Genomic DNA, 15980 nt, shown 5'->3' on the forward strand with positions numbered 1-15980 from the left:
GCGGGGCGTGCAAGCTGTCTCCAGGCGAAGTGATGCGCGATGCTCGACGCGCGCGCGGAGCAGCAGCCAATCACGGAGGAGCAGCAGCCAAGCACGGAGGAGCAGCAGCCAAGCACGGAGGAGCGGCAGCCAAGCACAGAGGAGCAGCGTCGGTTGGAGAACCTGGATGAAAAGTTCCGCGTGTATGCTTCGCCGCGACCACCACGCGCCTCCGCAGCCATGCCCGCCGCGACACGCATCCCCCTCGCCGCCGTCGTATGTCCGTCTGCGCCGTTCCTTGCGCCGCGTCTGCTGGCCGTCTCCGTCTCCGTCCCCGTCTGCGTCTGCGTCCCCGTCTCCGTCCCCGCGACCGCCCTGCAGCGCCAGCGCCAGCACCCCCAGCACCCCCAGCACTCCCAGCAGCGGGCGCTCTCGACCACCCCACAATGCGCCGACAACGCGGCCCGGGGCAAGAAGAGCGGGCGCAGCTACTTCCTCGAGATGCGCAAGCGCGAGAAGCAGCTCGCGAACCGCATCGCCCGCCGCACCAGCAGCGGGCCGCGCACTGAGACGCCGCCGGCCGTCGTCGGGCTGGCCCTGGACATGCAGCAGCGCCTGCGCGACCGCGACATGGACCGCATCATGCCGCTGTACGAGCCCGCGCGCGACGCGGGCCTCATCGACAGCCGCGCGACGTACGCCATCTGCCAGGCGCTGCACGAGGCGGTGCGGCGCGACGCGGCCCGCAAGGACTCGTCGCGCCTGTCGACGCTGCTGCACTTTGCCGCCCAGCTCGTCGCCGACGTGCAGAACCGCCGCATCCGCCCGCACAACTTTGCGTACGTGCACCTGCTGAGCGCCTACAAGGACGCCCGCCACTTCGCCCAGGGCCGCGACCTGTGGGACTGGCTGCGGGTGCAGGACGACTCGCACTGCTCCCAGGGCGCCTACGGCGCGGCCCTCGAGCTGCTGAGCTGCGGCAACCTGGCGGCCCTGCCCGAGCTCGAGGCCCTCTACCAAGACGGCCTGCAGCGCTACCCGGGCACCTTCGCCGCCTACCACTTCTCGCCCGACGCCGTCGTCCCCGACCGCACCCAGCCCGTCCACATCGCCGGCCTGCCCAACACGCTCTTCCAGGGCATCCTCACCGCCCGCCTGCGCGCCCACGACTGGACCGGCGCGTACCTGGGCCTCGACACCGTGCTGCGTCTGTACCCGGCCCAGACGGCCCAGCGCGTGTTTGAGATGTTCGTGGCCGAGCGCCCGCTGCTCGAAGCCTACACGGCCTACATGCTCGCCTGCCGCTCGGGCGTGCAGCTCAGCGGCGGCCAGGTGACGAGCGTGCTGAACCGGCTGCGCGTCGCCATGACGCAGTCGCCCTCGCTCGAGGTCCGCTTCACGCTGCTGCGTGCCATGGCCAACGCCCTGCACGCCTACCAGCAGTGCGGCGGTCCGCTCAGAGGCATCCACGTTGGCGAGTTGATCAAGGCGTTGGAGTTCCTGCTGCCGGAAAAGGCGCCTGGACAGGACTTCACCGGCGAAGAGATGCCTCTGCGCAACATCATCGCCGTCACCGGTCAGCGCATCATGGCCGACCTGATCCAGTCTGGCCTGTCGCTCTCCTCGTCCCTCTTTGTTCCCCTCATCTCCCTCGCCGGCAAACTGCGAGCCCCCGAGCTGTTCAAGCAGACGCTCGACGACGCCACCACGGCCGGCATCACCTTCTACGCTGTTGAGCGGAGGACTGTGCTTGCAGCAGCAGGCCAGATCAAGGATCGCGACGTCGTCAGAGCCCTGTGGTACGTCATTGTCGCTGCCGCTGACAAGGAAGGGTCCCAGCTCACGTACAACGACTGGGTCACCTTTGCCAAAGCCTGCCGGCGCGCTGACTTGGTGCACTTCTTCGAGGAGCAATTGAGCGAGCAGGCGCATGCCATCTCGGCTGCCGTTGAGAAGCGCGCCCGCTCTGCAGCCTCCAGCCCAGAACCCGGCGCCGCGCAATCGTCACTCGAGCTCATGTCCCCGGAGCAGCTCACATCCGAGCTCGACATGGTGCAGGGGCAGATGGAGAACATACGAGCAGTGCTCATGTCCGGGCAACCGCTCAGCCTCGACAAGTCGCCTTTCCACATGCACATTGACCCCTCGCAGCCCTCGCTAGGCACCGAACAGGATCTCCGCACCGTCTACGACGAGCTCACCACCGACCCCTACCAGCCTGCAGCCCAGGCTCCGGCTTCCGGCCCCAGTGCCCAGCCTCCAGCTTCCGGCCCCAGTGTCCAGCCTCCAGCTTCCGGCCCCAGTGTCCAGCCTCCAGCTTCCGGCCCCAGTGTCCAGCCTCCAGCTCCCAGCCCCAGTGCCCAGGCCATCGCACCAGCGCTCAGCACCACCGGCATCCCACTCGACGAGCTGCGCTTCCGCAACTGGGTCAGCGTCCACGAGATGATGAGCTTCGCGCGCGCCCACGCACAGTCCAAGAAAGACGTCATCGAAATGGCCATTGTCCAGCGCGTAGCCCCCAGGGACATACCCGAGACGCTCTCCTTCCCGAAGCTCACGCCCGCCAAAGACGCCGCCGAGCTGCGCGCCCGCATCAAGCAGCTGCGCGCCGCCGACCCGCGCCACACGCCCGGCCAGCTCTTCCGCAAGTTCAAGAGCACCGTCGACGACGGCACGCCCGCGTTCCACAACCGCGTCGACGAGTTCAAGGACCGCGCCACCGAGCGCAAGATCCACAAACACGTCACCAAGAACTTTGCCATCCGCAAGGCTGCCTCGGAGACGCCCGCCGACGTCTTCGAGCCCATGGCCCGCGATCCGTCGACGAGCCGCTGGGTCACCAAAAGCGCACTCCGCATCTCAAAGGTCGCCGGCTACGACAAGTACAGACCTGCGCCCGCGAAGCAGGCCAGCTTCGAGGCATACGGTGACGGGAAGCCTGGTGACGGGAAGCCTGGTGACGAGAAGCCTGGTGACGGGAAGCCTGGTGACAAGAAGCCTGGTGACAAGAAGCCTGGTGACAAGAAGTCTGGTGACAAGAAGCCTGGTGACGAGTCTGCGGCGGCGTCTGTTGACAAGTCTGCGGCGGCGTCACAGTCACAGTCCAAGACCGCCGACGCCGATGCCGCGCCGTCGACATCGTCGTGAGCGATACCATTGCACAATTCCGCGTCAAACGATACCCAAGACCCCATGTAAAATAGAGCCGTGTAACATCTGTACAATACCAAACATCTGCGTCCTACGGTCACGCGACATGCGATGAGGTGAAATGAGCTGAGACGAGACCGCCTTGACAACCTCTATTCGCCTTCTCGTACTCTACACCCACCATCCACCGTCCGCCCCACCATCCACCGTCCGCCCCACCCCCACGCACCCGCTCACGCAAACCCAATCCCCTCACCCACCGGACAATCATCCACGTTCTCCTGCCACGCGACCTTGGCGTACGCAGGCAGATAGCTATTCGTCGTGAACGTCTTGTCCATGTAATAACCCACCTGCCCCAGCGACACATCCCCGCCGACCTCAGCGCTGTTCAGCGCGTTGACAACATAGCTCGCGATGAAATCGAGAAACACCAGATCCACGGTCGCAGGCGCCGATCCGTCGGCGGGGAAGGAGGCGTTGGCTTGCAAGTCGTTGGGCTGGGTGTACGCTGGGATGGCGGTGTGTGGCGTGTCGTCCCCGTCGGCGCCAAAGTCGTCCACAGTTGTGTACCCCGGTGTGAGCGCCGTCGACTGCCGCCGCAGTAGCCGTCCGCCTTGCGTCGACCGCCGCGTTGCGCCTGCGTACGGGTGTGTCAGCGGCGGGTCGATGCAGCCTGCGCCGTCGACGAGGGTGTTGCTGAAGCCGAAGTCTGAGGTCTGGAGATCGCGTTTCTGGAAGGCGCCAGCGTTGAGGATGGGCAGGACTTTGGCGGCTTGGGCGTAGGGCACGTCTGGGAGGAATTGGAATGCGTCGGAGAAGGGGGATACGATGAAGGAGTCGTCGTATGTGAAGGGACCTTTGGGCAGGTCGAAGCGGATGCTGCCCGTGTTGATGATGATTAGACGCGGTGTGTCCTTGCGTGTCTCATTCACGACTACTGTCGACAGCGCTGTCTGCAGCAGCTGGAAGATGTTGCCGTCGGTACCGAAGGGTTTGCAGTACTGGCAGTATGTCTGCGGCGCGCAGCCGTACACACTGGTGAGGTTCAGCTTGGCGCGGTCGGCCGTGATCTCGCTCGAGACCGCAGCGCCCTTGGGCGTGCCGAATGCGTTCATGTCCTGGCTGCCCTTGGCGTGGTAGGCGAATGTCTGCCGGTTCCAGTCCAGGTAGCGACGGGCGTAGCGCAGATTGGACGGGGAGGTCGATGTGGATATCGATGCATTCGCGCTTGCGGTCCCGGTGCTGCGAGCGGGGACTGCGATTCGCGTGGGGTTCGGCACACCCTTTGGATTCTTCTTGACCTTCTTGGCTGTCGAGTTGAGACCGGACATAGCCAGCCATCCCAGAGTCTCGCAGTAGCGCCCTGTGCCCAGTTAGCACGCCTGATGCCATGCAAAGATACATCGCAGCTTACCAGACTCGAGCGCGGTGGCTTTGTTGTCCCATACGGCAAAGTCGCGGATGTGAGTGTGCCCGCCAAAGCCCTGGATGGGCGTGTCCGGCCTCTGGCTGCGGATGGCGCTGAAAACAGTGTCGAAAGAGCTACTTGATTCGTTGAACCGGACTGGGTTGTGACCGGTGAGGACGAATAAGTCAATCGGATCCTTGTAGTTGACGGCATCGAGGAACCACTGCTCCTTGACCAGATCAGCTGCCTTGATGACCTTGGAAACATTGCTGTTGCCGGTAAAGTCGAAGAGGACGCCAAACGCCATAACCTTCAGGCCCCGCTCCGTGGTGAAGTACCGGTACGGCGCGCCAATGTACTCGAACTCCCCCGTAGAGGGGTTCTTGATCTGCACGTTGCTGGTGAGATACTTGTCTCCATACACCTTTGAAAAGTTGCTAAACGTCTCGTAGGCAATCTCTGTGACATAAAGCTCATGGTTGCCAATGGTCAGGAGGTCGTAGTCGACGTTCTCAAAGATAGGGTTCGAGACCAGGCCGTTCGGTGACGTTGCGTCAGAGAGCCCAGCGCCGTCGTGAAGATCCTAGAAGCCGTCAGCGACGCTCAATGGGAAACATACAATCATTCGAATCGATGCTCGCGGACTTACACCAGTGTCAACAAGCAACAGGTCTACGCCGAGCTTGTTCGCCTTCTGCTTCATGTGCCGTGTGAAGCTCACAAAGTCACCCCAGTCCGCGCCATAATTCTGCAAAATATCAGCCCCATCCACACATGCAGCAGCCTGCACCGTCTTACCTGTTCCTTGATGTGCCCCTCAAGCCAGCCATGGGTGTCAGTTGTATGCAGGAAGTTGATCTGGCCCCATTCGAGAGGCGCTCTGGGGCTCGTAGTGGCATTGCTTGCTTCAGGCTGCATCCGCCTGACATTGCGCGTCAACACCACATCGTCCCTCAGCGGCCCGTAGCAGCTGTGCTCGCCACCGCAAGCAGCCGCCGTCGCAATGGCCGAAGCAACAACGCTGAGCCTCTGGAGCCGCATCTTGCAGTCTGGAAGCAAGGGTGATGGACCCAGGCGGGCGGCTCAGGGAGCCATTTATACCCGTCGACCCATGTCAAGGACGCTCAACGTCTAGAAACGCACGGCAGCAAGCTACCACTCACACGTGCGATCAGCTGCGGATGATGATAGGAGTGTGATAAGCATCGACAAGCTAAACGACAAGCCGTTGCTGCCGCTAGCGGAAAGCTTGGTGGCAAAGCGGACCTTCCTCATTGGCAGCTAGCGACGTCGGCCATCTCCACGCGCGTGCCATGGCGAGCGACGACGTCGAGCGTCTTCTTTTCGTGTCTCTATCAGCTTAGGTAGCTGTTTCGCGCGAGGCAAAAGCCGCCGAAAAGTCAAGGTGCAGAAGCCTTGCATGCATTCGAAGCTACAGCCACAGCGGCACTACTACGGCATCGCAATTTCCCGCAACCCATGCAGCCGCGCTTCTCACTCACCAACCTCGCGATCCGCGTCCCAATGCACCAACTTGCGAAAGACACCCCAGTTCCACGTCGCGCTCCTGATTCTCGCACCCCAGATGAAGAACGGCACTCCCAGAATGATGAGGCCGCCGGAAATCCCCGCCATGGCGCCGTAGGCGTTGAGGTATCCCGACTTGTTTACCCATGGGTTGGTGTAGAAAGACAACAGGAAGCCGAATACAGACCTCCATGCCATCTGCGTGACGACAATCTCGCCGGCTACGGGTCGGTAGCAGTCGACCGTGTACACGAGCGAGAAATTGGTCGCTTGGACTATGGAGAAGTTGACTGGCGTTGTTAGCCTTGTTCGATTGACCTGGCAGAAAAACTTACTCAGTGCGAGCGCAATTATCGGACACATCCAGTGCAGCTTGTGTTGAATGCCCACGCCGTACAGGACGAGGGCAAGAGGCGCTGTGACGACGCTGACGAGAACGGCGGGTAAGCGCATTTCGGGCTCACAAACGCCTCCGTTGCGCTGTGTTTGTCTGTCGGCGATCCAGTCAGAGAAGTGGCCCCCTGCGAAAATGCCGATGAAAGCTCCGATCAGGGCCGCGATGAAGCAGATTCCAGACCGCCATGGCTTGAAGCCGTACGCTGCTTCGAAGGCTGGGGCGAAGTTGGATGTAATGGCGACGAGAAAGCCAATCGTTCCTGACATGACGAGCGTAGTCCATAAGACCTGTGGCAGCATGATGAATACCAGCGAGCGGACGAAGCGCTTCCACAACGACTCTTTGGTATATACGCCGGAGAAGAGTCGAAGGCTAGAGACGGTATGAATAGTTCAGCACAACATTTGCGCCTCTCGAGGCGAGTTCACGGCCGATTTCAGCACCGATGCCTGAGCTGGAACCGCTTACGATGGCAACCTTGTCCTGGAGGGTCTGTTCTGGCATCCTGCAGACTCTGTATAACGGAAAGGAATCAAAGGAAGGGTGTTAAAGACTATATGATGATTGTCGAGCAATTTCGACGTCGCACAGCTGATACTGTGCGTACATCAACGGCCGCTGCAAGCTCGGGAATGTGGTCCACCTAGATCAGCCGCTCTCAATTTTCCCCACTTTCAGACCGCGACGCGTATCTGAAAGTATATAGACGATCTTTGTATGTCTAACGTTCACAGTTCGTCCTCGTAGGATTCTTCGCTGAGACGAACGAACCACAAACTTATTCCTTTCGCACAGCCGACCAAGACGAGACACATATATTAGTTATGGGCGGATCGAACACTCTACCAATCATCTGTAGGAGTGACTCCACGAATGAAGAGCACGAGCGTGCACGCGTCGGACGCGTCTTCAACCACCGTCGCCCAAATCGATACCGTGTTGCTGTGCTTGAAGCTGAGAAGGAGGATCACATCCAGCAGGCAGTGCAGATTGCACAGCGGAGGGATCTTCGCATCTCAGTACGCTCTGGTGGCCACTCTTGGGCTGCGTGGAGCGTCCGTGACAACGTCATCTTGTTAGATTTGCGCAATTATAAGCAGATCGACCTCGACGAGGCAACAGCCATTGTAAAAGTGTCTCCAAGCACAACAGGAACCCAGCTCAATACTCTGTTGAGGGAAAGAGGATTGATGTTCCCTGGTGGACATTGTCCTGACGTGGGACTCGGGGGATTCCGTCTTCAAGGTGGAATGGGATGGGTCTGCAGGGTAAGGTTCTTTGCGCTGCTACTCTGCTCAACATATCCTAACATACCTCACAGAGCTGGGGTTGGGCATTTCAGTATGTCAAAGCTATAAGCTCGGCCATATACTTTCCGGCCACCCCACCACAACGCGTCACCCTGCTTTAATCAACTATATTATCACCACCACGCTCTCCATATGGACACTAAGGAATTTGCAATACAAGATGCTATTGCAGATCTTAATTCTGGTGTTTTTAAGAGCGAGCGAGTAGCCGCTTGTTGGCACGGCGTTGCGCGATCAACGTTGCAAGGCCGACGGGCAGGTCAACAACCACACACGATAGCTCACTCAAATCAACAGCGATTAACTCCAGAACAAGAGGCCTTTCTAATTGATTGGATACTTGAAGAGGACTCTCGCGTACGAGAGATGTCAGCCCGCATCCTACACATGAACGGCGACTACGAGCCTCTTGGGCAACTATGGATACCCTATTTCATCGCCCGTAACCCACGCGTCACATCTGTTGTTGACCAGACAATTGAGAGCGCAAGGACTACAGCAGCTAACTACAATACTACTAAGGCCTTCCTTGGGCTGTTTGAGCAAACAAGAATTGAGCTAGGAATATAGTATAAAGATATGTGGAATATGGACGAGACTGGAGTTGCACTAGGGGTATGTACTAATGCCCAGGTGTCCACAAGCTCTATAAAGAAGAAGGCTTATATTAAGTCTCCAGAGGATCGCGAGTGGGTATCAACTTTGGAGACAATCTTAGCCACCAGCATCAAGCTTCAATGCCTAGTTATCTTCAAAGGTAAGCATCTACAATCTACTTGGTTCCCAACCCAAGGCACACTAAATTGGCTCTATACCACGTCAGAGAATGGCTGGACGTCCAACTCAATCGGCTGTGAATGGCTACAGCGTATTTTTATACCAAATACTTCACCATCCTCTGGTGGCTATTGACTGCTCCTTCTTGATGGCCATGGCTCTCATACACCTATCGAATTTATGTGGTTCTGCAAGCTTAACAAGATACACCTCCTGTATCTCCCAGCTCATGCATCATACCTGCTGCAGCCTCTAGATCTTGCTCCTTTCTCTGTTCTTAAAACACGCTATCGCAATGAGATCCGAGCTCTCTCTGTCCTTGATGACGCAGCACCTATCAAGAAGGAGCGCTTTGTTGTGTCATATAACAAGGCAAGAGAAGAAGCTCTATCAGAGCGAGTTATAAGAGCAGGTTGGCGCGCTGCTGGCCTTTGCCCATTCAACCCAAATCTAGTACTGCTCTCATCCAAAGTAACTGGCCGGCCAGTTACTCCACTAGCAGCTATTCAGGCCTTGACTACATCAGAACAAGTCTTCAGCACCCCTCAGAGCTCACAAGCTCTATACAAGGCCCAGCAGCAGTTGCTGTTGTCATAATCTCTCTCACGAAGCACCCGGATAGTTCTTGGTAAGGCAGGCAAGGCTATTGCGGAGGCAAATACTAGAGCTGCCCAGCTCAAGGCTGAGAATCAACAACTCAAATATCAACTAGATCACTATAAGATTACTCGTACGAGAGAGCGGGTTCAAGTTAATCCAAATGAGCAATTCAGCAACGTTGAGAGTATACAGGCTGCTATCGACCGAGCAGCAGCTCTACAGGCTCAACAGGCAAGCACTTCAGCAGAAAAAGAAGCAGAAAAGGCTGCAGCTGCTGCAGTAGCTTGTACTCTAAATTCTATGTGTACACAGTGGCAAAGGTAATCGTTGTTGTTAAGAAAATCACGACTCTATACTGTGTGGCTGCTTTAGGTGGGTGGCCGGAAAGTATATGGCTGAGCTTAGACGTAGTGACTGCAAGTGGTCAGCAACTGCACTGCAGCGAGACGGAGAACGAAGACCTGTTCTGGGCGGCCCGTGGAGCCGGCTCCGGCTTTCCGGTGATTGTCACCAGATTCCATCTTCAGACCAAACCACTTCCGACACACATTCGCTCGTCTGCCTACATCTTCCCGAAGTCGATGTTTAAAATCGCTTTGAACTGGGTCACGTCAATCACCCCAGACTACGATGCAGATGTTGCAAGTGTTCTAGCAGAGAAATTCATAACGCTGCCCAGCCGCAAGTCATTTTCTCTGTGGTTCGCGATGGCACCGACCTCTCGCAAGAAGCTGCCCGACATGGCGCTGTCGATACAAAACGATCACTATCTCGACATATACTCGGTATGGGAGACAGAAGAGGGCGACAAAAAGTGCCAATCCTGGGTGTCGAGTGTCATGAACAGGATGCAGCCACATACAGTCGGCCAATACTTGGGTGATTCCGACTTTCAAATCAGAAACACCAAGTATTAGAGCGAAGAACATGGAAGGAGGCTGATGGATATCAGAAGGAAGTGGAATCCTGATGAACGTATCTGCGGGTACCTCGACAAAGGGGACCAGTCTGGTGCGAAATGTCTGCTGAACAAGCTCTGATTTCGACTCTTTTCCAATCCTCATCTCCTGATACCCTGTGGAGCGCGTAAACCTGTCAATGACATGCGGCAATTATCAAATTCGACTAGATTGAAAAAATCTGAAGGTGGGCCTACTCGGCGGTCTCTGACGCCACCTGACGCCAGGTTACATATCATTTCAGAGAATGAGTACACTGGGGAGGCTCATTTTGGACTGAACTCATCATTGAGCTACTGATAAGGGATACCGTGCTACTGACTGTAAGAATATGGTGATACCTTCAGGCATGTAAATGCAGACCCATGGCCATGTATCCGTTGCGCCGAGAGCGCCCCCTCATGCAATCTGCTGGCATTGATGACCGCAAAGAACTGCAAAGCTTTCAACTGGAACCTGACCGAAAATACTCCGTCTAACATGTACAGCAAAACTCATACTGCACACAAATTGTACAAATGCCACCTAACAGATCCGAAGACCGTGACAGCATCCACCCGTGCGACATCCTCAGTCTTTGCACAGACAATATTGCACTAAGATGAGTAGTACTTTCCGTTGTGAGACGCGCGGCTACTGGTACTGCTGTTCGTCTGGACAACGAAGGGGTTGCTGTCGACGACCTGTATCGATGCTCCATCGGCAGTGCGAAGTAGGGTAATGCGTAATCGGAAAATACCAACTTGATGAACGGCAAGACCTGGGAAGCTCATGTAACCGACGCCTTGAGGGCCCGCCATGTCCATGGAAGCAATTGAGCCGTCCGCTTCGTCATCTGCAAAAGGATGTATTGAGGCGATGCGTTGACCACCCAAGAGTGAGTTCAATACGTGGGGATCTGTTGATGCGGTAGAATTTGGACCAGGAACAAGGGCGACGACGGCCATCAGGTTGGGCGAGTCGGCGGCAGCGTAGTCAGGGTCAGTGTTGGTCGTTCGTAGGCGTACAATAACTGTCCCTGGTATTGTGTAGCCAGTACGTGCTGTACGAGGAGGTTGAACTATAAAGTCCATGGCGTACTGGATATTATTCGAATAGTGGCCTGACCTTGATCGTCCTGATGTGCGAGCCGCGCTACTGTGGTGTCTTGACTGGACTGATCGGCTTCCTAGCGCAGAGCGTCTTGCAACGTCAGCCATTGGTCCGGTGGATGTGGTCGATTGCTGAGTGGTGCTAGTAGTCCCTTGAGACGACTCGGCTATGCGGGCCGATCTTCGAAGCAACGACGGAGCTCGTTGAGGTTGCGCAGAAGTCCCAATCGGATTCGATTGCTCTTGAGAAGTGGGAGGTAAATTGGATCGAGTCCGCCTAGTCGGTACGTTCCGGCTGGATATTGAATATCTTCGTCGCCCGCGTGCTTGGCCTCTTTGCATGTACCAACGGGCAAGCTTGCAACAAGTCAGTGAATGCTATCGTCTGCGTGGGAGAACACAAGATTTGAATGAACAAGATCCAAACGACCGAGAAGCTAGAAATGGAAGGTGCGAACGCCGAAATGATTCGTGCCTTAGTGCGATAAGATGGGTAAGACGTCAAAGGCACAGAAACTGGAAATGAGAGTCGGCCTGCGAGTCATGCAGGCTGAGAGCAGTCAAGTCGCGGTCGGCGACAACAAATTTCAACCCCGTCGATGGTGCTGCTGATGGCTTTGAGGTGCAAGACGGCTGATCAGAGAGGTCAAGTCGGAGGTGATGCTCCCTATGCTCCCATCTGCCCCCACAAGGCGGCAGGCACGACCGAGCTCATCCGCGGGCTTCCGTGCTTGACTGTCTCCTTCTCATGCTCGTGACATCCTTCAAAGAAAGAGCCGTCGGGGCGAAGCAGGGGATGCCATTGAAAGCGTATCGAGTACGATGTGGTTCATCATGGAAGCGAAGATGAAGGGTCGTGATTCGTGTGTGCTGACCCGCAGGCCATGTGGGGAACAAGGATGACAAGGCAGGAACGGGCTGAAGCGAGATTGATGTGCTTACCTTCTGTCGTCACACCCCACTTTACGTTGTGCGTTTCACCAATGTACTAGGATTTCCTTTTGCTGCTCGAGTTGATCGGATTCGCGTTTACTTTCCGATTGTCGCACAAGATCTTGCAGATGCTGCAGCCTCGGAAACGCAACAGTAATCACAGCAACGGCTGTTGAATGACGTGAAAGGAAGGAAAGGTCATGCGAGTTCGGTCCTGAAGATGATAGGCTGCGCTCCTTCAGCTCTACTTGAAGGTGCAGGAGACTTTGGTAGAGTGGTGTCTGATTGTCTGTCAGTATATTAGTTACGCCTGCCCTGGGACAGCGTGCTCGTGCTTGCAGCCTCTGCGATCCGCCGACTCGCTTGCTTATCGACAGCGACGCAAGCAGTAAACGGCCTATACACGGACACGGACACGGACTACCTCGACGTACCTTCGAACGATGTATCTTGATAAGCTCAACACCCAATGCACCTAAATGGACGAAGAACTTCTTGAATGTTGTGGACCACGAGTGGTGGAAGGTGGAAGATGTCTCAGTGGCTTATGCGTGGGGAGCCAATGCTTTTCAACCTTTGGACGGCGCGATGCTTGATGCAGATGGGTGGTCATAATGGAGCTGGTAAGTAGGCCGTCTTATACACGCTCTCCAAATTGCAGGCAGGAGGAGTGCTCTTGCCCGTCCGGGTATGGGTTGCAGCAGTTTCCAGGGCGCGCCGCCTCCCGCTATTGGCTTCCGCATCATTCTCCGTATTCTGACAGATCCTACACATGCTTCTGTTCAGACCAGCATCCTGGATGAATCAGATGGCGGGCCACTGCCCTGGTTGTCCCTGCTCCCCCCCAAGCGTCGGTGAAGCGTTGCCGCTTTGCAACGCCGCCCCATTAGGCGGCTTGGGCCAAGTCTCTCTTCGTACAGGCGCCCGATCATCTTGCAGCTGTGGCTGCGCGATTGCCGATCTGAGCAGCGACCACATATCTGGCGGGTCCCAAAGCATCGTCATGGTATCACGTTCACCAAATCTGCCACCAATACCGACTGCCGGGCTCGGGTAATTCCAGGGGATCCTGTACAACGCATGCAGCCTCTACCGGGTCGATGATTGATTGGTTCTGAAAGTAAACCGCCCTACATCAAAAGCATACAGGCACAATCTCTTCTGCTGCCGCGTGGACAGCCACGATTCTGATCTCAAATGAGTCCTGTGCATGTTGATCCAGTCGACCCTGGCGCTTTCCATCTGGCGGCGATGAGCCACCATCGCCGAACAACTCCGCAATCTCATCTACGCAATCCTACGCTATTTACGTGCCGACCCTAGCCCACTGAACGGTTACGTGCAGATACCTATCAAAACTCGGACCTGACGGCAGACAGCGCCAACGTTGCTGTATTGTCCGGCAGACAACGTCTTTTCATCAAGAGTCACTGGCAGCACCGGATCTCTGTGAAGCCGGCCCAGGCGACACGAGCGTTGTTACACACACTCATCAGAATGTGCACAAGAAGACGTTTTCCAACAATCTTCAGTCGCACGCCGCCTGACCTCGGCCCTCAAGTTCTCTCGATGTTTCGGTCCTATGTGTCAACGATCCTGCATCGTTTGCTGACCTTCATGAAGATAGCAACAGTCGGCGACCTTTCCCGCGCGTGCAGCGGGGCGATCAAAAGTAGGAGCCGTGCAAACATCCCACGCAGGAGCCGCAGCATCCAATGACATGTTTCAGTGCCTTTCTCAGTCTTGCAATTGCAGGTCAATGCGTCCGAGTGCGCCGGACACAAGTGGCCGTCACCTCGACGCCCGCACTGCTTTAGCTGCAAGATCTTTACTTTAGACAAGGATTTGACCAAGGGCATGTTTTGGGGCCTTCTTATTTGCCGCCCGCACACGATCTTACAGGGGGTTGCAAGATCTCATATCCCTGGACATGTGGATACACATGTGTTTCTGCGGAAGCGGAGCGCACTGCCGGTACCGTACAGCGGGAAAGTTGCAATCCGTCTCCACAACGACAGGGGTCGTCACCTCGAGTATTACTTTTTGCTACTGTCAACCAGCTTCGTGCGTCAGCAACCTCGCCGACGTCCCCCTCGTGTCCCACTTCAAGCTTCTTATTCGAGTCACCTGCAGCATCTTCGCGTCAAACCACGTTCTAGATGTTTCATCACGCTCAAGTATGTACTGGTCTTAATGAACCCTGAATCGATTTGCGCGGCACTAACGCGGATCATAATAACGTTCTTCGCTCAGAAATACCGCACCATCGAATGACAAGATCAGGCATTTGATTCTTCGAAACGCGAAGCCGGTTACATACATCATGACATTCCTGGTCAAGCTCCACGAAGGATGCTGAGATAAGCGAGGCGACAGGTCGCCAAACACATAACGCTAAGCACCAAAGATCGGTACACATCTCGAGTAACTTGCTTTCGACAAATGCTTCCTAGCAGCAAGTCTACAAAGGCGCGGGTCTCAGTACAAGAGTACAGATTCGATCTGCGTGCCTTCCACGTTCGGCATCTCAGCTTCATAAACCCATGGTATCGGGAACGCCGCCTTGTCACAGTGAACACAGTCTCGGGCTATTCAATGCGGAAGTGTCTCGAAGCATTGACGAGTGCGCGTCGCACAGCGCAGCACAAACCGCAGTTCGGCAGCGCACGCGACATCCTTCCAATACAATGGCTACGCCTCATCACCCCGCTGAAAGGTACCTCGAAGTTTCCAGTAACAGTCCGTGCAATTCTCACCACAAAGACTCGAAGGTATGCCCATTTGGAGTGTCAATTGCTGATGGACAGCAATATATCATGCAATCGGGCCGTAAGAGATCAAAAGGAACCCAGATCGAGCGCATTTACGATTAGCGAAAAGACCCATCGCCGAGTTACTTGTCTTAGCTAGGGTCTCCTGCAGCCCCATGATGTTTCGCGGAAGCGAAAACCCGAAGGGCCGCGATTTGCTGTGTATCGCCACTTTACGTGGCACTGCGGTTGTCTCGCCTTGTTGAGGGGGTCTTGCTATGCCCCTAACTCTGAAGTCAATCCGGATTGACCGAGGTTCGAACGGATACAGCTGATAAAGCTGTCCTGCAGTAGCAGTGTTCACGCGGCTGCGTACTAAACAGACCACTGATCCTGTCTGCTTTGACGTCGACCACGAGCCACTGTGACACAACTGAGCGAACATGCACAGTGTCCAATCTGCTTCACCCACATGAGAGACAACTACAAGGCAAGTATAAGGCGTTACGCAGCTGCCTCAGGTATGACTACATGCCTCGTGACTACGACGCTTGATGGTTACAAGCGTAATGTCGTTCGAGGCACCCAACACTCGGAATGACTACCCAATCCCGGTAAGATGTGCGAGCAAAGAGGCAGACGACAATGTCTAATGATGCCCCAGCATCGATATTCTGTGCAGCTCTGACGTCCACTGCTACAACCACTATGTCGTTTCCCACTCTAATTTAACACCTCGCTCCATTGACGCTTCCGTGGGCACTATCATTACTACTCTTTCATTTGCTGTTGCCACCACCATGCTCGTCTCCATTGTTGCTCAAAATTCCTTCAGTGTAGGGAGCCCCTGCGATTTGTCGTTGTCACTCTGTACACACGTACAGGGGTTGTTGACCAACGAACTTATTCTAAACAGAAATATCTCGCTCGAGTACAGGTTTCGGCCCTGACGCCAACTTTTAATCACCCTATCCATACTAGGCTATTCTTCCGAACGGAATTTGTGCCCATGAGATCTCGACATGAGTAAGCACACTGAAGAACTGCCTGAAAGAAGACAGAAACCAGACAATCCTGCTGCTCTGTAGCCAAGAAT

General features: G+C 55.9%; 8 protein-coding genes across 8 annotated transcripts; 5 read left to right on the forward strand and 3 right to left on the reverse strand.

Moving 5' to 3' along the window:
- The first annotated feature begins 192 nt into the window (after nucleotides 1-192).
- Nucleotides 193-3341, forward strand: M421DRAFT_417554 (uncharacterized protein). Its single transcript, XM_033591509.1, has 2 exons — nucleotides 193-2992; nucleotides 3023-3341. Exons 1-2 carry the CDS (start codon nucleotides 220-222, stop codon nucleotides 3124-3126), a joined length of 2877 nt encoding a protein of 958 aa, XP_033452053.1. The 5' UTR covers nucleotides 193-219; the 3' UTR covers nucleotides 3127-3341.
- M421DRAFT_417555 (uncharacterized protein) lies at nucleotides 2948-5716 on the reverse strand. The gene is made up of 4 exons (XM_033591510.1): nucleotides 5339-5716; nucleotides 5190-5288; nucleotides 4547-5123; nucleotides 2948-4495 (listed from the first exon to the last, which is right to left on the reverse strand). The coding sequence occupies exons 1-4, from the start codon at nucleotides 5579-5581 to the stop codon at nucleotides 3363-3365; spliced, it is 2052 nt and encodes a 683-aa protein (XP_033452054.1). The 5' UTR covers nucleotides 5582-5716; the 3' UTR covers nucleotides 2948-3362.
- A 318-nt stretch (nucleotides 5717-6034) lies between these two features.
- M421DRAFT_55453 (uncharacterized protein) lies at nucleotides 6035-6826 on the reverse strand (the record flags this gene model as incomplete). Its single annotated transcript, XM_033595306.1, has 2 exons — nucleotides 6035-6357; nucleotides 6403-6826. Coding segments are annotated over 2 exons (747 nt in total), but the record flags the coding sequence as incomplete, so codon positions are not given.
- A 1023-nt stretch (nucleotides 6827-7849) lies between these two features.
- M421DRAFT_417557 (uncharacterized protein) lies at nucleotides 7850-8745 on the forward strand (the record flags this gene model as incomplete). The annotated part of the gene is made up of 1 exon (XM_033591511.1): nucleotides 7850-8745. The coding sequence occupies exon 1, from the start codon at nucleotides 8141-8143 to the stop codon at nucleotides 8342-8344; it is 204 nt and encodes a 67-aa protein (XP_033452056.1). The 5' UTR covers nucleotides 7850-8140.
- Nucleotides 7976-8137, forward strand: M421DRAFT_27377 (uncharacterized protein; the record flags this gene model as incomplete). Its single annotated transcript, XM_033588825.1, has 1 exon — nucleotides 7976-8137. A coding segment is annotated over one exon (162 nt), but the record flags the coding sequence as incomplete, so codon positions are not given.
- On the forward strand, nucleotides 8332-9542 carry M421DRAFT_417559 (DDE-domain-containing protein). The gene is made up of 3 exons (XM_033591512.1): nucleotides 8332-8389; nucleotides 8454-9141; nucleotides 9217-9542. The coding sequence occupies exons 2-3, from the start codon at nucleotides 8732-8734 to the stop codon at nucleotides 9473-9475; spliced, it is 669 nt and encodes a 222-aa protein (XP_033452058.1). The 5' UTR covers nucleotides 8332-8389; nucleotides 8454-8731; the 3' UTR covers nucleotides 9476-9542.
- A 316-nt stretch (nucleotides 9543-9858) lies between these two features.
- Nucleotides 9859-10191, forward strand: M421DRAFT_2436 (uncharacterized protein; the record flags this gene model as incomplete). The annotated part of the gene is made up of 2 exons (XM_033588518.1): nucleotides 9859-10061; nucleotides 10104-10191. 2 exons carry the CDS (start codon nucleotides 9859-9861, stop codon nucleotides 10189-10191), a joined length of 291 nt encoding a protein of 96 aa, XP_033452059.1.
- Nucleotides 10192-10706: 515 nt separating this feature from the next.
- Nucleotides 10707-11183, reverse strand: M421DRAFT_2437 (uncharacterized protein; the record flags this gene model as incomplete). The annotated part of the gene is made up of 1 exon (XM_033588521.1): nucleotides 10707-11183. One exon carries the CDS (start codon nucleotides 11181-11183, stop codon nucleotides 10707-10709), a length of 477 nt encoding a protein of 158 aa, XP_033452060.1.
- Nucleotides 11184-15980: the final 4797 nt, after the last annotated feature.

The sequence above is a fragment of the Didymella exigua genome (assembly GCF_010094145.1).
Source record: "Didymella exigua CBS 183.55 unplaced genomic scaffold M421scaffold_5, whole genome shotgun sequence".
Taxonomy (NCBI): Eukaryota; Fungi; Ascomycota; class Dothideomycetes; order Pleosporales; family Didymellaceae; genus Didymella; species Didymella exigua.